At 31.2% G+C, this 24,109-nt stretch overlaps 1 protein-coding gene across 6 annotated transcripts in view; it reads right to left on the reverse strand.

Annotated features, from left to right (window-relative positions):
- Positions 1–19,275, reverse strand: part of LOC125808008 (eukaryotic translation initiation factor 2 subunit beta) — an 83,638-nt gene extending 64,363 nt beyond the window's left edge. For 2 of the 6 annotated variants that reach the window (XM_049487774.1, XM_049487775.1), the window contains exons 1-9: positions 19,173–19,252; positions 18,392–18,444; positions 17,361–17,469; positions 17,099–17,151; positions 16,611–16,665; positions 16,446–16,534; positions 15,801–15,946; positions 14,560–14,702; positions 14,316–14,401 (exon numbers count right to left, since the gene is read on the reverse strand). In XM_049487774.1, coding sequence (XP_049343731.1) covers positions 14,316–14,401; positions 14,560–14,702; positions 15,801–15,946; positions 16,446–16,534; positions 16,611–16,665; positions 17,099–17,151; positions 17,361–17,469; positions 18,392–18,430 — 720 coding nt within the window. In that variant the 5' untranslated portion in view covers positions 18,431–18,444; positions 19,173–19,252. Of the gene's footprint in view, positions 1–13,287; positions 13,556–14,315; positions 14,402–14,559; positions 14,703–15,800; positions 15,947–16,445; positions 16,535–16,610; positions 16,666–17,098; positions 17,152–17,360; positions 17,470–18,391; positions 18,445–19,142 lie in introns of those variants that run through there. The other 4 variants (XM_049487771.1, XM_049487773.1, XM_049487772.1 and 1 more) reach the window with 4 other exon arrangements.
- Positions 19,276–24,109: the final 4,834 nt, after the last annotated feature.

A 24,109-nucleotide genomic window follows, 5' to 3' on the forward strand; every position in this document is an offset into this window, starting at 1 on the left:
AAGTGTCCCTTAGGCTCCAAAACCGTTTGTATTTCCCTCTAAAAAAGAAAACCAACTTTGACATTTTAATAATTATTTGCTCTCTCTCTTACTTGACTCTTTTTATCTCCTTCAACTTCACTCTTCACTCTCGAAAGAAGAAGGATAGGCATTTCCAAACCAAAGAGCCTAAAAAGAGCACGTAAGGCATGGAGTAACAAAGAACCTTTGACCCTCTCCATAATAAGGTAGGGATCAAAGCCAATCCAATGAGACAGGAGCCGTTCTTATTTTAATTTGTTGATCAAGAATTTATTTTGTTGTTGGATTTATATAATTTTAACAAAATGGAATCGACTAGTCATAATAGCCAATTAAACGATGTATTGAATAATGTTTTGGGGTTAGATGAGGATTATAGTTTGTTGTCCCAAAATGATGGACATCATGAAGATTCCGATGATGCATACATTATTTGCATAGTAATGATGAAGATGTTATTAACAAGCTCTTTGAAGAAATGAATCAACCGGAGCAAGAGGAATCAATAAGTGTTAGTGACGGAGAGGAATATGAAGCTGAAGAAGAATGTGATGAACAGATAGATTCAACCAATGATGATAATTTTTCAGACCAACAATATATGGAAGGCCCTCTTGTAGATATGGTCTATTGTAGTGTAGAATCTCTTTTTGCTTTTTATAAAGAACATACTCGTTTAATTGGATTTGGAGTTCTTAAAAAGACTTCAAAAAAGAGAGGTTGTGAATACGCTAGGTATGTCTCATTCGCTTGTGATAAGAGTAGAAAACCAACTGCTAAGAATTATGGTAAAAGGTTGATTGCAAATGAAAAAGTTAATTGTGTTGTGATGCTTGATGATTCATGTCGCGTAACAACAATTATGACGGAGCATAACCATGAGTTGCAACCATCTTTGTCACGTTTTTTTTCTTGCCACAGGAAAATAAGTAAGGCATTAAAACGAAACCTTGAAGCCCATGACATTGCAGGAATTAGACCTGCCAAAAACATTAGACTTTTGAAAGTACAAGCACGTGGTCCAAATAGAATGGGATGCACACCTAAAGACTGTCAAAACTACATTTTTCAACAATGCAGGATGAGGACATTGTCATGCGATGTTGCGGCAATACAGAAATTCTTCGCTTCAATGCAGATGAAAGACGATGATTTTTTTTTATGTAATTGACACGGATAATGTTGGTAGACTTCGTAACGTAGTGTGGGTTCACACACATTGCAAGTATGCGTATCAAGAGTTTAGTGATGTTGTTTGTTTAGATTCAACGTACTTGGTGAATCAATGACGCATGCCGTTTACATCTTTTGTTGGTGTAAATCAACACAAACAGTCTATTCTTTTTGGCTGCGCTTTGCTCACAAGTGAGGATATTGAGACATACAAATTTGTTTTCTCTACTTGGCTGATAGCAATGGGCAATGCACCTCCAACGGTTATCCTCATTGATCAATGTGAGAGTATCAAGGAAGCAATTGCAGAGGTACTTTCAAACACCATCCATAGGTACTGTATTTGGCACATCATGACAAAGCTGCCTCAAAGCTTAAGGGTGTGTGGGACTTTAAGACTGTCAAGTCCGAATTTAAATCAATAATCTATAATAGCATCATTGTCAACGAATTTGAGGAAAAATGGGTTGGCTTTATTCAAAAATACGAGCTTCAACATAGACTATGGTTTATAATCTATACTTGGAAAAGGAAAAATGGATCCCTGTCTTCCTGAAACACTATTTTTAGGTTGGCATGATGTCCACCCAAAGAAGTGAGTCAATGTATGCATTTTTTTTGTTATATATATCTGGTCGAAGCTCTCTAAAGCAGTTCATCGATCAGTATTAGTTAGCCTTGCGATTTAAATATGAGAAGGAACTTCAAGTAGAAGCTGACTCATGAAAAAAGCATGCAACGCCTTGTAGTGATTTTGATTGGGATTTGCAGCTTCAAACCCATTATACTCGACCTATTTACAATGTCTTTGCAGCAGAGCATTTGAAGCGGTTGTACCACTGTGAAATTGAAGGACACCATGAGTTCAATGTTGTGATGTACAGTGTAACAGATTATTCCATATCTAATGATTTTCATGGAAATCGATTTGTTTACATTGTGGAATATCGGCCACGGAATCAATATATGGATTGCAATTGCAAGAATTTCCAAAGTGAAGGTGTTGTCTGCTGCCACATTTTAAAGACGATGTCTCATTATAGAATTAAAATGTTCCAGGACAGATATATTCTACGTCGGTGGAGAAGGGACGTAATTTGACCACACATAGGTAAATTCTTTCAAGGAGGTTATCCATTAATGACGGACGAGTACAAGAAGTACAACTCCTTGAAGAATGGTTTTATAGGAATTGTGATGTTGTGTTGGACAACAACGCTAAATATGCGGATTTCAAAAATGTTTTGAAAGGACGTTTCAATGCATATTGTAATTGGAATGACGAAATGGCAGTCCGTAGCGTTGGTGATCCAGACTCAGAAGAACATGTAACATTAATTAGGAACCCGAGGGAAGTCTGAACACGTGGAAGGCCTCTGACTAATAGATGTAGGAGAGGTGGTGGAAGGTGGAATAGAACATATTATCATGCAGATCAAGTGGGTGAGACTAGTCAAGGTCGTAAGGGTGTAGGTCGAAGGGCTGGTAGAGGTGGTCGAGGCGGTGGTATAAAGGCGTAGATTATTCATGTAATTTGTAATCGTACGTTATTTAAAAAAATAATTAATCATTAGGGATAAGTATATTTGAAATTTTTATTATTAAGATCAAATTGAGAAAGTAATACACATAATCTTTCATAACAGCAGACGAAAATCATTTACAGAACTCAATCATTTAAACTCTATTCAACCCAGTTCCAAATCAATTCATTCATTATTCTTGGGTTGTCTAATTGTTGGGCCTATTTGTAGTATCGTGACAGGCCCAACAGGTTGGCTATCTTCTAATACTTTGATAATGGTAACACTCAATATTTTGAAGTCTTGGACAAAACAGTCAAGTTAAAATATATTATTTTTTTTGTTTTTCATGAGTATATTATTTTTGTGGCATTTATAAATGTTAATTTTGTCAAACATCAGCACTATGCATTGTAACATTTTATAACACGGCAATCATCCTGAAATTAATGAAATGAAGAGGCTACGTTCTTCTATTGAATCCTTTGATAATGGTCTGCTTGGTGAAATTGTAGAAAGGGTTGCTTCCAACTCATTCAACGATTTATTAAATTTAAGATTGAGGTATGTAAATTTTTAATCGAAATCAGTTGTTTACATTCATGTTTGATAACCTATGTATTTTTTTCCAGTTGCAAGTAATTTAATCAAATAGGAAGTGAACGGTGGCTTTACAAGAAACTTTCTCTGCACGATGTTCGCCTTAAGATATTGATGCGCCGAACATCAAGAACATGCAAAACATACGATTCTTTCATGAACTTATGCATCAATTGTGGAAATACAGAAGCCATGTATAGAAAAGGTGTGGTAATAACAATACTTAAATTACTTTCTGATGCATCCTCCTCATTAAATTCGTTCTGAACTAACGGATATGTGTTTGTATATTAGAAGAAGTTTTTCAGCTATGAAGATTCATATGGTGCAATACCATTACTGGAGAAAGCATCAAAAGCTGGTCAACTCGCTGCATCATACGTTTTTGCATTATTCTCAATATACTTGGACAGTGAAGCTAGACGAAATGGGATAAATACTATTGGGAAGACGAAACTAACGCAACACCAAACAAGATCAACAATATATTGTCGAGATCGTCTTCATCAAATCTTAAGTGTATCGTGGGTTTTGAATCGTTTATTTATGGAAAAACCATGTCCTTGTTGCACGTATAAGCATCCATTAACTTATCACAAAGTGGTCTTAGATAATGATCAAGGTGAGCTTGGTGGCCACCGTTACGGTTGTAGTGTTGATGAAAAAATTACATGGTTTTATGGTGGCTAACAATGCTTATGATTTAATTATGTCTTTTTTATCCGTTTTGTAGCTAAATTTTTTAATGGTATTTTGGTTTGTCATTGTTTACTTTCACATGGATCTATGTTAAATTTTATTAGTAAATTTAGCAAACATACCTAACACTAGACATAGGTAATGGTTATTTTCATAATCATAGATAGAAAACAAAAAAATTTATATACTAACCCAATGCATTATGCAATGGGAGTAAATATAACAACAACAAAAAAAACCAAAATAAAAAACAGCAAAAAGTACCTCATCCAGCGTCCTTATGTTGTGCCAAGAAACCTACCACTCCAGGTTCCTTTGGCAAACCCTCTTTTCCTCAGATCAACCATCAAGTGAAGTTCCCTCTCCAGCTCGTGGAGTAATTTCAGAAACTCCGTCAACGCCAACAGCGAAATAATTTGGTGATTAAGCAACCACCTTCTCGTATATCTCGAAATTTTGGGTGAGGGATGGTTCATCCATTAAAAGCAGCATTTGACCCACCTCTTACCCTTCCATTTGATCAGCCGCTTCAGGAACTCTGCTATTTCCTCCTCCATTTTCTGGTATGACTCCCGTTTTATGCAATATAATCTTTCCACAACCTCCGAAGAGGTTGGGAATGACATTGCCTTTCTTTTGTTATTAGGAGTTATGTAGATCTCAAAACTCATCTTTTTTCAAGTAAGTATAAATTTATATTTTGAAATGGTTCTAGTGTGAGGAATACATTTACCGGGAGTCTCAATTTATAGTGAAAAGATTGGAGCCAAAAGTGACATGTTTGGCTCGCAAAAATTTGTTTATCGAAAATAAAAGAGAAGGAACGATAATGTGTGACTGAGATTTTTCTCTTCATCTAATTAAAACTACTTGAGTATACTTACCACTCCTTGAAAAGTGTTGATTTGATGAGTTGAATTTTTTTTCACCCTTTCTTTTTTAATATATGATAAATGAATTGTTAATCAAGTTTATTATGATGTAAGAAAATAAAATGTTATGTTTGTTCAAAATATCTTTTTATAGGAGTAAAAATGACAATTTTATTACTACGAAATTTCTTTATTATTTATCTATTTTTTACTATAAAAATAAAAAATTTAATATTAAATTTGTCACTAGATAATAAAGAACCAAAATGTCAGAATGGATGGGATTATTCACTCTTCCCTTTTAATCCATTTATTTAACAGGTTTTTAAGAAGGTAAGAATATAAAATGTTACGTGTGTTCAAAAATGATTATTTGATACGAGTAAATTTGTCACTAGATAATTGGTCTCCAACAATTGTTAGCCAAAAAATAAAAGAAAAACAAATAAAATCTGTGAATGGACGAGATTAATGTATTTGTTCACTTCTAATTAAAACTACTTGAGTATGCCTACAACTCGTTGAAAAGACATGATTTGATTAGTTAAATTTTCTTTCACTCTTCTTTTTTAATCCATTTATTGAACAAGTTTTTTAGAAGGTAAGAAAGTAAAAAGTAACATTTTCATACTAATATAAATGACTAATTTTTATAAGGTAAGAAAATATAGTTCGATTATTTAATTTAATCGTTAATATTTTTAATGTTACGTAATAATTATTTGAGGCGTTTAAAATACTAATTTCATGAAAAAAATAATTATTCTTATATCGAAATGTAAATAACGTGAAATGACGGAATGGATTAGTTGTTCAAGCCTAAGCGAAGTACTTGAGTACACCTATAGGCTAGAAAGTTGACAAAATTTGAATTGATTAGTTGAATTTTCTTGCACTCTTCCATTGTAAGGGAAATCCATTAATTAAGATCTTTTATAGAAGGTAAGAATATAAAATTTAATTAATTAATTTAGTCATCAAAATATTCTATGATATAAAAAATTTCAGACCTTTTGTTATTAATATTATTGAAAATAAATTTATTCTTATATCAAAAATTTGTAGTAGTAAATATAACAAAGGCGAACCGACGGAATGGTTTTATTATTTTTTCAAGTCTAAAATAAGTTCTTGTGTACACCTAGAATTTTGACATGATTTGATTTGATAAGTTGAATTTCTTACACTCTTCTTTTTAAAGATCAATTTTATTAGAAGGTAAGAATTTAAAATATAATTACATTAATACATTATCAAAATTTATTATGCTATAAGTTATTTCAGACCTTTAATTATTAATTTCATGGATAATAAATTTAATCAAATACTTTGAGTCGAAAATTAAAATATAATGAACGGGAAGCAACGCAAAAATTATAACATAAATGTGGAGACCTAACCTAGACTCGAACTCGTAACCTATTGACTAAACGCTTAATCTTGATTTAACCATTCACACTGCAATAACATTCTTCTATAATTACGAAAGGAACTGTATTTACGGTTCTTAATGAATATCAACTGTCTCGTAGAAAGAGTAGCTAGCTGTCTTTGGGAAGTGTGTGGAAACTTTTATTGAAAGATTTATCTTCTAAGTTAATTCAATGACAAATATTATGTGTGAAGTTGTTCGTATCTAAAATACAAAATAAACATATAAGTATCTCTTTTATCCCTACAAATTATTTTATAGGATGTGCTATCACAAAATCACAATCCACATGGAATGAACATCCATTGTCAATTAATGATACGGAACTCTTAATGATCATTAAGTTCCACTGTCTGATCTATGGGAACAATGAAAAAAAGAGAATTTTTTATCACATTAATAAATGCAAAATAAATACAGTTTGCCACATTTAATGAAAATCATTGAATTCAGAGGAATAATTCGGCTAGATAACTTAATGTAATAAAATCCCTACATTTTTTATTTCATATAATCATGAATGCATCATTTTTTATTTTATAACTTTTATCTTTACATATAACTCATTTAATACTATATCCTTTAGGTTTATTTTCATCACAAGGATTCAACTTGTAATACTCAAAAATCTTCATTTTTTGTCAAGAAGATCTAAATATAAACTTTTACAATCTTATTTATCAATTGTCTTTACCCCTTGATCTTCATATACACCTCCTATGAAGATAGATATTATGCCAAAAGCATATTTTGCAGCGTCGTGTCCTCCTTTCGAACCTTTATGAATTAGTTCTAGGGAAGCATCTGAATTTATTATTTTTAAATAGTTCTCCTGAAAAAAATAATTAAATTAAACACACATCTATAAATTAAAACGAATTAAGCAGTCGAATACAAACGAAAACAAAATTAAATGTAACACACATCAGTGAAATTTTTGCTCTCTTCATTTTTTTGATTGAAGGCAGATTTTCGGATTCAAAAGAGTTTAAATTCGAAATGAATTTTTCCGTATTTGGCAGTAATAGTGAAATGAAGAGTTTGAAACCCTTTTAAGTAGTGACAAATTGTGACTTTTCGTTTCATGTAGTGATAAGTGATGTACTATTTTGCAGGCAGATTACACTGTGTAACAATGAATGGAAATGAATGGTACTAACAGTGCATTGGAAGTTGTTCCAAAAATCAGACCATTTAATGAAGCGAATTGTGTAATTGTCTAGGCATTCGTTCCAAAAGTTACTACTTGAGAGGAGCCTCATCGTCTCCTCTTTTCATTACTTCATCCGTTTTTATAATGAAAGATTTATCTTTTAAGCTAATTTAATGACAAAAAAAATACTAACAATAATATAGTTCGAACAATATATTATGTGTAAAGTTTTAGTTTATTATATTAGTATATTTTAGATTTTATGTTATTTATATATATCATATAAAGAGTTGTTTGAATTTAATTTTCAAAATATAAAATCAACATATAAGTATAGTTTGTAACAACTCCACAATCAACATGCAATGAACATCCATTTTCAAATAATGATAATCATTGACTTCCAATATTTAAGCTATGGGTAGAATAAATAAATGCATTTTGAATGACATTAATAAATGCATAATAAATACATTTTGACAGGTTTTAATTGGGGTTGATAGCTTAGAGAATATAATAAATACCCTACATTTTTCAACGGAAAATCATAAATGTATCATTGTTCATTTAATATATATATATATATGACAAATCAATAATAACAATAACGATAATATAGTTCATACTAATCCAATTATCTTGAACAGGTAATAATCATGTCAGAGATGTCAAATTTCTTCATCACTGCTACATCCATAGCAATGCTCTTCTTCTTCATCCTCTGCACTATCCTATCCATTCTTGCGAACAAGAGGAACATGCTTAATAGTGTAACAACACGGTAGTTTATTATAGTCCGCTAAATCAAATAACTGAAAAAAATAGGATAAAATAACTTTAAATCTATGTCGATACTGCCTTGTTATCGCTCTTTGTTTTTGAGTGACTTTCATTTCGCCAATTGTCTTTACCCCCTCGCGGCGATATTCACCGCCTATGAAGATACATATTATGGCAAAAGCATATTTTGCAGCGTCGTGTCCTCCTTTCAAAGCTTTGTCAATCAATTGTAGTCCTACATGTGGATTTTTTATAGTGCAAAACTTCAACTGACAAAATTAATTTAGAAACTCATAAGTATATTAATTAAAACGAATTAATCAGTCGAGTACATACGAAAAAACTTATAAATAAACTATGAGTTACGATAAACTATTGCCATGCTTATTCGATACATGGCGTCTGTATTTCCACACTTTATGCATTTATACATGAAACGTTTGAATGATGCGTTCCTGACATGATTTATGCGTGTGTATTGAAAAGTTCCAATTCATTCCAGCGACACCTTTCTATATACCCACTTTGCACTTCCTATATCATTAAGAAGCTTGCAACTACAAAATCTATAAGTTAGTAAAGAATAAAGTAAGTAATTAAATTTAAATTCCGGTAAATACCTTAGTCGAAGATTTATTAAATCTATGAATGATAATGAAGCCACCCTTTCTACAATCTCTTGAACCAAATCCCTATCAATGGAATCAAAATAATTTTGTAAATTTTTCGCTCTCTTCATTTTTTTGATTGGAGTTAGATTTTCGTGTTCAAAGAAGTTTCAATTCAAACTGAATAATTATGTAAATTTTTCGGTCTTCGGATTTTTAAATGACAGTAATATTGTAATGAAGAGTTTCAAGTGTGAAGAGTTGTGACTTTTCATTTCTTAAATGGAAAAGAAAATCAATTTAGTTGGTACATTAAACTCTACACAATTAATGGACAAGAATGGTATTGAGAGTGCTTAGGAAGTTGTTCCATAAACTTTTACAATCTTATTTACCAATAAAAAAGACGCAAAAAATTATTTACATCCTAAAAGCCTCAAAAAATAGGTATTTAAAATATTACTAAAACGTGGGTACCTAACCTAGATTCGAACTCGTGACCTATAGACTAATCGTGTAAGCTTTAATCTCTCGCGCTGCAATAGCATTCATTCATATTTACGAAAGGAAATGTATTTACTCTGTTTCACATAAGTTGTTTAATTAATATCACTTGGGAATTTAAAATGAGATGTTATCAATAAATTTGGTATAATCAATACTATACTTAGCAAAACAAATTAATCAACGGTTGACTTGTACCATAACCAATTGTATTACCCAATTATAATCACGTTCAATTGACATGTATTTGTGAGAGAGCATAACTCATATAATACTATATCCTTTAACTTTATTTAATCATAATGCTTCGACTTATACTAAAGAAAAATCTACAATTTTTGCGAAAACAAAACACATATAAACTTCTACAATGTTATTTAACAATAAAATTTAAAATCTAAAATTATTTAAATCCTAAAAGCCTCAAAAATTAATTTCAAAAAAAAAAACTAAAACGTGGGGAGCTAACCTGGATTCGAAACCTTTCATGAGGGATCTTATAACCTAGCCTCAAAATTGTGACATATGAACTAGTCGTTTCAGCTTTAACCTTTCATGGTTCGATAGCATTTGTTTATAATCACAATAAATATTATTTATTCTTGTTTGATTATTTTAAATTAGTAAAACAAAAGTAAGTAAGTAAGACCTAAATTAAATTTTATCCCTACTCTTTTCTATTTTACAAAAATCCCTTAAAATATCAGCAATCTAGATACATAAGTTTCATCCGGATACACTAATTGTGATACATTATAAAACTTGTTTGTTGCGCTTAATATGGATATTAACATAAAATTGATTTTCTTTCCCATAAATCACGCAGATCTGATTGATATCAATCCACTCCAATCTGTAACAGCTTCACAAAATTCAAAATTTAGATTTTCATTTTCTCCAACAATTCTAAATCGTAAAAGTTCCACAAGAGAAATTGCCCTTCATTAGGAAGTTGGCAATTGTGACAGCAGGCCAAGCCTTCACTCATTTAATAAAGGTTTATCATGAGGAAAATCTTCAGTTGGTTACGAATGGGATCAATAGATTTGTCCAGCACCCCAATTTTTGTGGTTTCTTTATCTAGTTTGTTGGTACACAAATAATTCTGTAATTCAATATCAACCGTTGCATTTACCGTTATTTTGTGGAAATTCTTCTCGGAAAAGATACCTTGCAAGGATAATCAAGAACTCATGGGTACAACATGGGAAGTGGAGGGATATAGATATATAAGAAGAAACAGTGATTTTTCATATGGTGTTTGTGTCAATAATTCATTAGCTTCTTATCCGACAAAGGAATTATCTTTTGTATGATCTTCTTATCGATCTTCGGCCGTTCAACCACTTCCTCCACCATTCCCTTTGCCCTCTCCACCATTGGTATACAATATTTTTTTAATGTATCATTGTTATAGTTTTGTTTTGTCATTTTGATGTGAATATGTAAGTCATGATACATTAGTGGTAAACGACCGGCATGTATTGTAATTTTGTATCTATAGATTATGATGTGGTCATTATTTTGTATTCGAATGTGATTTGTATACAAATGTATCACCATAATATATTGTATATGATACATGTAATAAATGGATTAACAATTGAGACGAATTAGATACGTTTTGAATATCGAGTGTGTGCTTCACAGATTTGCATAATGTATCAGGTTATTATTGTGTATATTGTACATATAAATAGTGTAACAATTAAGATATGTAAATTACTTGCTTTGATCAAGACAAATGTGGATGATACATTAATATATATAAATCTTAGATTTTTGTGAATGGTTGTATCATTGATAATTTTAATGTACCTAGTAAATGTTATAAGATGGTTACAAAATTGTGTTGATATGTGTTAGTTTGTTGTTAGATAGGTGTTGGCTTTGAAAATTGAAAAGAATGTATTTCATATAATGTATCACTGAATTTTTTACTGTTTGCAGATTGTTCCATGTCGTATGAGTTTTTATGTATCAAGATTATTATGGGTAATATATACATATACATTGCATTCTAAGTTGGATAACACTGAACACATGTTAAATAGTGTAGATACATAAACAACTGATTTGTTTTTGTCTATTTAGCCTTTTAGATTTGAATAAGATTAATGATACAGTGAAAAACTTGATACATGCAAATGATACATTAGGAAGTGTTTATGTATCAAGTACATTTATATTGAACAAGATAAAACTAATTGAAGATTCAACAACATTAGAGTTATGTATCAACACCTTAAATATGAATATGATACATTGCATAAAAACATGAATGAACGGAGAATCATATATATCAAGAAAAAAAGGGTAAAAACAAAAAAAAATTGAAAAAGAACGACAATGGAGAATATGAAAATTACCTAATTCAGTGGTTTAGATTTGATTGGCTAGAGAGAGAATCCTTTTGAAATTCAAATTGAGATGAAAGTTGTAACTGATAAGATTGTGGAGTGAAATTAGGAGAGATTAAAGGAGTAAAAAAATAATGGAAAATGTGGAATTAAGGCTAAAATACTTATGTATCCGGATGACTTAAGAATTGAGTGAAAATAAGGAATTTTGGAAATATTTTTAAATGGTAGGGAATAATGGAAATTATGAAAAATAAAGGTGTGTATATAAGTAATTAATCCATGAAAATAACATCACAAAACCCACAAAAAACATTGCTAACATAAGTATATATAGTTCTTTAAATAACATGATTACACAATACTTTTGTAGCTTAATTTCACTAATCATTGAAATATTTCAATGTCCAACCATTTATATTTACGGTATAAACTACCACTAAGTCAAATGGTCAAATTTGCACATTCTTGCCAACTACAATATATAGAAGATTTATACATTTAAATATAGTATTCTCGTGAATGAAGAAAAAAATTGACAAAAAACAAATATATTTGAACAAAGGTTGTTTAATCAACTCGGATTTGTCATTGATTTACTATTCCAAATTAAAATTATGAACGAAAAGGAAACAAAAAAACACTATTTAAAATGAAAACGTATGGAGACCCAAACTTGGCTAGAAGTAGAAGTAAACCTTACCCAAAAAAAAAACGAAAAAGCTCAATAAAGTATGAATAAATAAAAATTTCTTGGGCAGTGTGAAATAAATAATAATTACAACTTGGACTTTTCAAAAGTGGTTTAAGTTTTAAACAGTTGTGGTTTTAAAAGTATTAAAAGTGGTTTTACTTTTGAGGGTAATTTAGGTACACGAAATAAATTAATTTACTCAAACGGCCTTAACTTTTCACCAAAATTACGAAAATACCTAATTTTTGTTGCTCGTGTCATTTCGTGCCAAAAATCTATCTTGCCAATTATATTTTCCGTTAAGTTAATAACAACATTATTGAAGGTAGAGAAATTATTTATGACAAACTCATATCTCAAACCGTCAAGCTCTATTATTAAGTCATTCGTAAGTATGAATCATAGATTGGATATTTCTCAATATATATATATATATATATTTCGTGTTTCAATAATTACTTTGAAAAGATATCAGCATTTTACACTTGAATTTGTAACTGAATCATTTTGAACATATATTATTCCCATTTCCTACTTATTTGATCTCCACTGCCTCTTGCAAAAGCTTTCATGTTTATTTTATCTTGGGAAAAAGGACAAATATATCCCGAACTATCGTAAATAGCATAGAGAGAGCCTCCGTCACTTTTGGGCTTTTGATACCCCTGTCGTCCAAAAGTTGGAGCATATTTGCCCTTCACTCAAACGAAAGACCAAATAAGTACACGTCGCAAACCTACGTAGACCCGTTTGACCAATTAATTAGACCCAATATTTAAAAACGCACCCATTTTTATTTTAAAAACCCGTTTGGCCATTGCATGTGCAACAAGATTAGCAGTTGAATATAAGCGGAAAACAAAAGTATAGCCACATTTTATAGAAATAAACAAGAGAACATCTCCCACCAAAGTAAATCTAAACCAACTCTCTTCATAAACAAAGTTGCACCAAACGTCAATGTCTCCTCATCAGGTTAAACACAAAGCAAAACATACAAAACTCCAACATACTCTATTATGAGAAGAAACTGCCCAAATAACAACCCCCAAGCGGTATCAGGTCCCAGCTTTCCGACGTCCAACACGAGCAACGAAACCAGCCTTGATAGGAGCAACTGATCTTCCAGAGCCACACTGCAAGAAAATAAACAAAACAAAAACAAGTTCAACATGAGAAATAAACAATTTAAAGTTAACTTGTTTTCCATTATTCAATATTTTCCTAGTACCCTTTCCAAATTGGAAAAAAGAAACAAGAGAGGAGGAAAAATGCAAACAATTTTTAAAGGTGATCGTGTAAATAAGAAAGCAGCCATTTTCCTCTTTTTTTGAGGTAAAAAGCAGGCATGCAGGCAGGGTTGAAAGAGATAGGGAATACTAAAGCCTTCTTATTTTTTGATTGGTTAAGAGATGGGAATACTAAAGCATTCTCGACGGTAGAACAGATATCACACGATCAAAAGCATAAACAATTCATTCAAGAAAAGCAACCCAGTATAACTTCATCCAAAAAAAAAAAAAAAGCAACCCAGTATAAATAAATTAAGATAAAGGGAAGGCCTGAGATCTCATATTACTAAGATATATGATCTGGCAATTGAAACTTCACATTTTGTCACAGGATGTCCCAGAAGTAGAGCCTAGAATCTAGAAGCACCACCACTTGCTCAACGAAAGCCCAAAGAGAGAACTTTATACATCACCCTGCACTGCATGGATTCAAAGGAGACAAAAACCTAATAGTACCTAGACAATCACCTGCCACAGTCTATTCTCTATTTGTCTAATGGAAGAAAAATTGGAGCACAAGTTACAAAGACGTGTTTTTCCATTCACAAAGTGAAGGTTGAATGCAGATAATTAATGGATATCGCGTGTCTATTTGACTAAATACCTTCTCGCATCGGAGGAAGAAAAGCCGGTTCTCCTTTGAAAGGATAGTATCTGGACTTTTACAGCCATTGCAAATGACATACTCATCTGAAAGGAAGAGAACATTGCCAAGAGAAGGCCGTTAGATTGTAGGATGCAGAAGCGCATACAAAGCACTATTAATTAATACGTAAAAACAGAAAGAATGTCGTCTCTAAATAGCTGCAGCCTGCATATACAGATCCCCATTGACAACAGGAACTTACTGACATATCGGCGGAGGATTCCTTCAAAATTCTTAGGAGCAAATCTTCCCTTGATGACCAATCTTTGCTGCCCATCAAGTGATCCACTAGTCCCCATTTCAGCCAGCAAGAAAGTCATAACATGCTCAGGCTGCCTATGCATCCTGTAAATAGGAAACAATACATCAAGCAGTGCAATGAGGTATAACATAAACTCCCAGGGAATCCAATGATAACCTTTCATTAGTGATACCACTATAATACATTACTATCGATCATGAGGCATTATACAGCATGGGACAGTTTCAAAGACCAACTTCAATCAACAATTAGATTTTAAACCATGATCAGTTTTGTAAAATCAAACTCAGCACCTAAGCTCAATCAATAATAATAAACTAACTATATTCTTCAAATTCACACCTTGATCTTCACACCAAATACAATTGTGTGAAACAAATTTCAGATAGAGAAAGAGCCAGTTGCTAGAGGTACACACACAAGCTATTTCAGTGCAGCAATATTCCATCATGTAAACAGTTTGATGTTTAAGCCAACTTGAGTATTTATGATGCAGGGAGTGGTTTTCCACAGAAATTGATAATTTCAGAGTACACAAGATTCCATATATGTTTGGTGTTTGAGCCAACTTGGGTTATTATAATGCATTGCTTGGTTTTCCACAGAAATTGATAATTTCAGGTTGCGGTTATTAGCTTGAAAGCCAAACAAATTATGCGCATATTTCTGTAGCGTCACATAGTGGTGTTCCAAGTTTTCAGGTTCCACTTTCTACAGATAAGAAGATGTTACAGTACCGGTCCAAAAACTAATTAGCACTGTTGAGTTAATACCTATCTCAAGAACACAGTAGCAGGGTTATCTGAGTTAGTGAAATCATTGTGGCAAATAAATATGCAGGTTTCTACAGAAATTTCATATTTTAACTAGTTAAAACAACTAATGGCAATTCTTAGCCAAGTAAGGCAGCTATGTAAAACAAGACTATTTATATTGTGATGGGTGAATATGGTAATCACTACTCATCACTAGCAATTCTAAGCTGTGAGGAAATTGGCATGGTGCAAAGATCATCTACACGTTATTACTTACTAAGCAATCAGCATATGATCCCTGTCGTCAAAACAAATAAAAAATACACATCCATGATGCTGAGCATAAAACATTCAATCAAAAACAAGTGGATGACAGTAATTGATGCAAAGGTTACAAGGAAAGAAAACCAAGTGAAAAGAACTTACGTCTTGCAAAGATCCATGAAATTCACAAACACAGTTTTCTTTGTGCCTTCACGAAGAACTTGAGGGGGCCTCATAACTGTCCTTCGCCTATCTCCAGCAAGCTCGGGATTGTTCTCACGGAGAATATTGAATACTCTGCCCAGAAGCTGCAGAATCAAAAGCGAAAATCAATTGTCATTAACAAAAAGCCTAAAATCACACAAGTAGTGTGCATAAGGAAACAACAATCAGAACTACGCCACTAGTTCCATATAGTAAACAAAGCAGGCAACCTTTGCACGAAGAAGTAAAATGGACACCACTTTGGCAATATAGTCCTAGACTTATCACAGATTCCTTATATTAGAACTGTATACAAATGATAGGGTTATTTAGTTATCCATCAAAAAGTTTACATAAGCATAAGATAACCATCAAAGTACCAAACATTTGACAACTTTTTGAAACTTAGGGTGACTTAGTTACACAAACTACACAAGGTTTTTAATCGTATGCCTGGACTGGCTCTGTGAGGTTGTAGTAATGCATTATTACTCGGCTCAAATTCATGTGTGAGTAGCTACATATTATCTTGGACAATCGAGTGCATTCTAAAAGTGTCTCTTATCAGGTATATGCAGAAAATACAAACAATTAAGAAAATACCTCCTCATATTCATAATCTCGATCAGTTCCCTCCCAAGGTAACTGTTGTAGGACAATTTCTCCAGCTTCTTCATCATCTCCAGGTTGATCTGGAAGAAGAGAGCAGGTTAAATCTCAAAAATTGCCACAATTAAACTCAACAAAGCTGAAAATCGAAGAACTCACCATCTACTTCCTCGCCAACACTTTCTTTTTCATCACTCAGGAGATCAGAGTGTGCCTGCACAGTTTTAAAGTGGTTTGTGATGGGTCAAGACGACGGATCTCAAGAAAATACTCCTAATGTCTTGTATCATTGAGTGAATCACACTAAAACATAATGAGGTCTTAAGTTTAAGCCTCTGACTATTTCTGTGGCATGTTAACCCTCGTGAAATAAAACTGACCGTATTTGGTGTCGAGGGAGTATGAAAAAATGGGTTTCTTGAGATACATAAGAAAGAAAGAAAACAAGCTTCCCTTAATCATCTCTCCACTCCCACCCTCTTTTTCTGTACCCTCTACGTGTAAACATTCATGTTCTTATTGCACCATTCAGTCCTCCACCAGTGTCCTCTTCCAGGAGAGGTTGGAGCCAGAAAATAGATGAGGGGGCAAGGTATTCATGGATAATTCAATCAAAAAAAATTCATGTGGAATTGAACAAAACTAACCGGCTTCTTCTTCTTCTTTTTACCAGAAAACGTAGCCTCAAGGCCCTCAGAAACTGCATAGAAAACAATTGAGAGAAATCACATTCACGTTTCAGATGTTCTTCAGTAGTCTTTCTTTTCAGATGGTGCTTGCATGCGAGAGAATGCATCTTTTTGGGGATTTTGGGGAGGGGGCAAGAGATTGATTATGCAATAATACACTACCATCTCTCTTAAAATTATGGAGAAAATTAGGTGAAACCAGGTTTTACAACTAACATACCAGATAAATTATCAGTTTTTTCAGCCAAGCTATCAGCAGAGTCATCTGCAGGATCTTGAATTACAACCTTTTTCTTTTTCTTCTTTTTTGTAGGATCAAAAGGTGCTATCTGCAAATGTATAGAAAGAGAAGGAAAAGATAATGAAGCCAATGTAGCAACCACACACAAAATAGGCTCAGTGTGATATCAACAACAATCAATTTGAAAATCGATGTAAAACCAATCAACTGTTTTGTGTTGTACAATTGGATGTAACTGAAGAGGTAAGCGACCAACACCATTTCTATCTACAGTTCGATGACAACTATGGCTACAACCTAAGGGGTACCAAATGATCCCTCCCCTGCACATACACCCCTAGCAAAAGCACAACTATTAGTTTTTTAGATATTTTTGCAAAGACCAACCAACACAACTTAGGTTGCAAGTGAATCCTATGGCATTACTTGTTCTCCTGAATGAGATGAACTGTTAACATTAAATCGTGTATTTCAGTGATGCTATTAACAAATATCCAAGCTATCAGAATGTTGTAAGCCAAAGCAGACACTGTTTGAAGAGATGATGTGAACGGACATCTGAAAACCTAAGCACTTTGTCCTGACATCTAAAATATGAAAATTCTCGAGGATTTAAGTTATAAAATGGTGACATTGTAAAGTTTAACACTGTCAATAAACTTCAATCATTTGTAGAAGGTTTCTTATCATCTTTTCAGGTTACAAATCTATGTCTTTATAAACATTACTTATTGATTGGCTTTTAAAATAGTTTAAGCATTCTTTGCAAATAAAATAAACTCAATCCTTAATTAGGGATTCTTATTTAGTGTGCCTTTTTGTTGGTTAAAACTCTTTAAGAAGTATTCAAACAGCATGGCACCTAAATCCAGGAATTATTATTCTCAGTCATACGATGCACGAACAAAAAGATATTACCAAGAGGTGATGCAAACCGATATAGCAAATACCGAAACTTCAAACAACAATACTTTAAAGAGGAACACAGGCAGAGGAAAATCTGAACTTACATCAGCCACCAACTCGTTTTGATTCTCTTCTTCAGCCATGATTGCACTAATATCTACACCAATACGAACCAACAAATTAGTTAACACACAAAACAAAACTATGGAGTAATATCAGGCACCTAAACCCTAAATCCTTGTAACTTTTTCAGATGCGCAAAAAACATAAAAACTAATGCAAACTATCACAATCATCCAAAAATATAGAAAATCCCAAAAACAACTCCAGAAATTCACCTTGTTTCAGAAAAATCCACACAGTGTGTATTATTAATCGCACATAAACCCTAATTCCTTGTAAGTAACTTCTTTAGATGCTGGAAAATACATAAAAAATAATGCAAACTATCGCAATCCTCAAAAATAGAATAAATTGTAACAATACTCCAGATTTACCTTGTTTCGGATAAATTCACTCAGGCGAAAATCAAATATGATTGTAATGTGTTTTATTAATCGCACTAAACCCTAATTCCTCATAAGTAACTTTTCTAGATGCTAAAAAATACATAATCATCCTCTAAATATACAGAAAATCGTCACAATAGCTCCAGAAATTCACCTTGTTTCACATAAATTCAAACATACAGAAAAAAGGAACATGAAAGTAATATGTATTATTACTCGCATATAAACCCTAAATCCTTCTAACTAGCTTTTCTAGATGCTCAAAAATACATAAAAGTTCATCCAAACCAACACAATCCACAAAAAAAAAAAAGAGAAAATCGTAACAATATCTCCAGAAATTCACCTTGTTTCAGATAAGAGATGAGAAGCTAACCTTTCAATCGGATGTTTCGTTTATCTTCGCGGCCGATGGGAATGCAACGCTTTCTCTCTGTGGATACTATTGGGAGAGCAGCGTTTCTATTGCCCTTATAAGTATCTCAATTTTGGGCTACTTACTTGGGCCGCAAGGCTGTTCGATACCACTTGGGCCTCAAGGCTGTTCGATTTGAAATAAAAAAGATAAAGATATATAAGTTGAAAATAAAATAATACTACTCCTATCATTTTTAATTGGTAGAAAAAAGAAATAAGAAGGTTACTTTTAAAATTGTATTATTAATTTGAGTTTGCGATAGACACGTATCTCTAGTTAGCTTTAATTTAAAGTAATTGCGCATGTAAAGTGATTTAGAGGGTATAAACTTAATTCAAATTTAATTTATAACTATATTAAAAAATTGAGATTGTGCTATATTGATTGATGATCGTATAAAATATTTAAACCTCAAAATTATTGATTATAATGTTATCCAACATCACTTAAGATACACATTATTAACTTTACGAAGCTCTTCAATCAACTCTTATCTGATTTGTAACTCATTATTTTTGCTAAAAAATTATTTGAAAGTGAAAATGTGTATAAGATACATTGGTTGTTGATTTAGAAAAGATAATACTCCATCTATTTCTTTTTAGATGATACCTTTTTTTTAACATATGTTTTTAAAAATACTATATTTATATATTTAAAAAAATCATTCTTTCAACTTTTCATATTACACTTGCTACTTGTTGACCTAGGGCATAAAACATACAATTAGAAAAAGAAAGATGAGATTTAGGGGAATAGAACACAGAAACAAATTTAAGATATCAAATATTTATATAAAATTATGTACTCTTCATAATAAAGTAATTTGATTTCAGGTAAATATTGAGTGCGAATAAATATTTCTCGTTAAAACACTTGTCTTGCTTGTGAGAGTAATGGCATGCTCTCATGTCTATATCAGTTGAAGATATAGAAAATGACATTATGACTAGAAAAGTCATACAAATGTGGCTTCCTTAAACTTAACGTGCTTTGCTTTGTGAAAAAGTTTGAATTATTTTACACGAAAAAGATAGAGAAGACTCTATAGGAAACAACAAAGTCTTTATGGAGTTCTAATTTGTCTTGAATCTAATCATCAATATACACACCATACTAGTTGAATTTTGTGAACCATACAAAAAAAAAGTAGGCTTGGAGAAGCACAAACAGAACTTGGAAACCAACATGTCATGTCCAAATTACTCTTTAAGTATTTTTTGAATATATATTTGTGTTTAGTATTTGAAGTGAAACAATCATGTTTCAAAACAAATGTTTACGAACTTTTTGGTCATAAAATTTGATCAAATATTAAAAATCTAATCTTTCAAAAACATATAAGTTTCAATTTTTGATTTTCTGGAACTTGTACTCAAAAAAAACTTCAAGTCATTTTTTTCTGAGTGAAATGCATGTCTAAACACAACTTCACATTTTTAAAATCACAAATTCAAAAACTCAAATTTCATGTTTGAATTTCAAAATCTATAGACAAACAAGAGCTTGACTTCATTTTTTACCTAAAATTCAAACATAAATAATTAAACTTTAATCATATGAAGTTTGGAACGTATGATATCCAAATAGAATACCTCCTAAAAAAAATTACGACAACTTCTCTTCTTTCTTTGCCGTCATTAGTCATTTTTGGAAAGGTTAACAGTGAGATATGACATAGATAAGTCAGAAACTGAAACCTCTTTTATTTAATCATGATGTGTCGATTTGAATTCATTTTTACTTTAGAAAAAATATTTTTTTTCTTCTCCAATATAAGTATTCACAGACTGAGAGACGACTTCGATCGCATCGGGTACTATATAAATGGCCAAGATAGAACCACCCAAAGCACTAATCTTTTAAAGCCTCTTGGGTTCTTGAATGATTACACACATGCATATATTGATTTGGTGAATGGGTTCAATTGATTTTTTGTGTTTTTGAAACTTTTTTCCCAACTTTTCTTGAAGGTGGCTCAATAGGGCACATAATTATTGTCTGTTGGTGTCCACAGTCATGGGTCATATGCACCATGTATTATTTTTTAAATAATTTAAGTGAAGTTAAGATTTTAACTTAATGTGTTTAAATAATCGCTCTATTCGCTACTTGATAGTGATCGATCGATTCCTCATCAGTTTAACTTTAAGTACTTTGACCCATGCATGTTTAACTTAATCTAAATACTTTAGCACAAATGTGAACTGCTTCAATCTATTTTTTACTTGTCCCATAATTACTTTGACGGCTTCAATCTACTTTTACTTTGTCTCATAATTACTTTGACTGCTTCAATTTCTAAGCTTTATTAGGATTTCTTAGAATCTACTTTATTCTAAATCCTAGCTCGCGTTGAAAAGTAGTTCATATGTTTTTGAGGAGGTATTTCAAATATCCCATAAATTGTTGATTATTCGTAAAGAGATCAAGAAATCAAATATCATCTTCCTTAAATCTAAAGTGATAATTTTGGAATACCATAAACATTTAGGACATTCACAAAGTTATCAGGACATTAAATATTTGTCTTTCTTAAAACTGCAACTCAACATTCGTAAAGATCAAATATATCGCAAGGAATTGAGTTCAAATCTTCATACACTTGAGAAATATACTATTGGCAATTCTTAAAACACGAACAAATTTAAAAAAGAAGTATCAATGGATAAACAAGATTATAATCACAAATAATCATCACTAAATTAAATATTTTATTTGTTATTGTATCCAATTTTCATCACTTTAAAATTTATCAAAAACATCATATCAAATAAAAAATATATGGTCAAAGAAGTGCTTAAACAAAACTAAGAAAAAATAATGATAGCATTATTGGTTTAGTATATATATATATATATATATATCCTCATGTTTTTCTTATGACAATTATTTGAATAAAAAATCCACTCCACAATAATATAATAGACACTTTAATTTTCTAAAATAAAGGAATATACAGTTAATATGAAGTGGATTTTCCAAAAGAAGGGACACATCTAAAAGTGACAATTTCCTTAATTTCTGATTATATTATATTGATAAAAAATTGAATATTAAAAATATCAATTGATCAGTCAACTAAGAAACTGACTAAACTTATTTGATCAATTATTATATTGCCTGTCTATTATTATAGGTCCCTATAGTTTGTTGTTAATGACCCGCCATTGTCAAAAGTCATAGTCTAAATTCTTCTATTCTAATAAATTCCACTTTCACCATCTCTGCAATGAGTTTAAGTTTAACATGTTTCACTCTTAACCAGATATATTAGGTTCGAGCTTTAAATATGGAGAAAATCTTGTTGGAAGCGCTATCATGAATAAGCTTTTAGTGTGTGATTCGAATTTAGTCGAGACTCCGAATACAAGAAATCAAAAAAAAAATATTAAACTTAGAAATGCTAAAGTTCTCTTTCGATTATAAAAAACCACGACAAACATATTTGGTATAATTATACAAATAAAATTTGATAAGAATAATATATTTGGTATATATATATATATATATATAGTATAACATATTTTAGACTGTACATTTTTTTTACAAATTATCTTTTATAGATTTTATATTGAATCAAACTATATCGAAGTACATATGAAATACTTTAGAAAATAAAGTCGACAGTGCTACAATAAATAATATTATTTTAAAAATATATTATATTATCTATTTATATAAATTAAAATTAAATCCAACTGTAATAAGTGGAGTACTTAAGTGGAAGGCGGCTATATATATATATATAGTTGCTTTCGGATCTATTTGGTCACCAACCAATAGACCCTACTCAATCCTATTTCTTCGTATTTATCTTCTTTTTCCAACTTTTTAATTTATTGAATTATTTTCTTTTTTTCTTTCATATTCTCTCAATTTCAAAATACGTGGTGTTTTTATTAATAAAATTACTATTATTTGATACATGACATGTTACATCATCAAAAATTTACTTTTACTTATTTTATAGAATTGAGTAATTTTCTTAAGAGAGCGTATCTATTATTAAGCTGTAACATAATTTATTTTTAAATGGAGAAAGTATTAAAGTTTTTTATTTGTGGAATTTTTATCACTCCTTAGCCGCCCTGACTTTGTGGTTGTGTTATAACATTGAAAATTCAATATCTATTTGTTAGTAGCTACGTGTCACACATATATAGCTTGAAAATATAATATTTAAATAACATGTAATGTTGAATAATATTGATGTCGTCTTGAAGGGGACATCCAATAAAAAAAATATATATATGTTTTAGTATATGTAAATACTTTTTTTAAAAATTTAATACCAACGTATGAATTGGATGGAGTAAAAGAATTGATTGTATAAGTAGTATCATTAATTTCTTCTATTACATTAAGATAGCAAATTCTTAATTTTAATTAAAGAGTGTATCTTATGGTCAACTTTTTTCCACATACATTGACAAAGTAGCAAGTTTTTAAAATTCTTTAGTCATTAGAAAGATTAAATATCACTATTGTAATAATAATAATGATTATGTTTTAGATCTCAAACAAAATATATTTAATTTAAAATTCTCAAAATCTTTCTCATTTCATTGAACACATTTAGATTAGCACATATATTATTTAATAGAGTAGCTTTGCGGACTATTTATAATTTTGTATAATAGACCTAAAAACAATTTGTTTCCACTTCAAGTTTTTTACACGTTCAAAAGAAAATAAGTGCACATAATTATATCATTAAAGCTCAAAGAAGAAACATGTTTAACAATCTAGAGGTATATAATATATAATTTTTTTTATTTTTACAAATAAAATTGATATTTTCAATAGAGTCTCAATTTTACAATTCCAACATAAGATGATAACTTATTTTCTCCAACATCGTAAAACACACCTCGACCGTAAAATACTCACAT

Source organism: Solanum verrucosum, unplaced genomic scaffold, assembly GCF_900185275.1.
Source record: "Solanum verrucosum unplaced genomic scaffold, falcon-dt-bn FXZP01000183.1, whole genome shotgun sequence".
In the NCBI taxonomy this organism is placed as follows: Eukaryota; Viridiplantae; Streptophyta; class Magnoliopsida; order Solanales; family Solanaceae; genus Solanum; species Solanum verrucosum.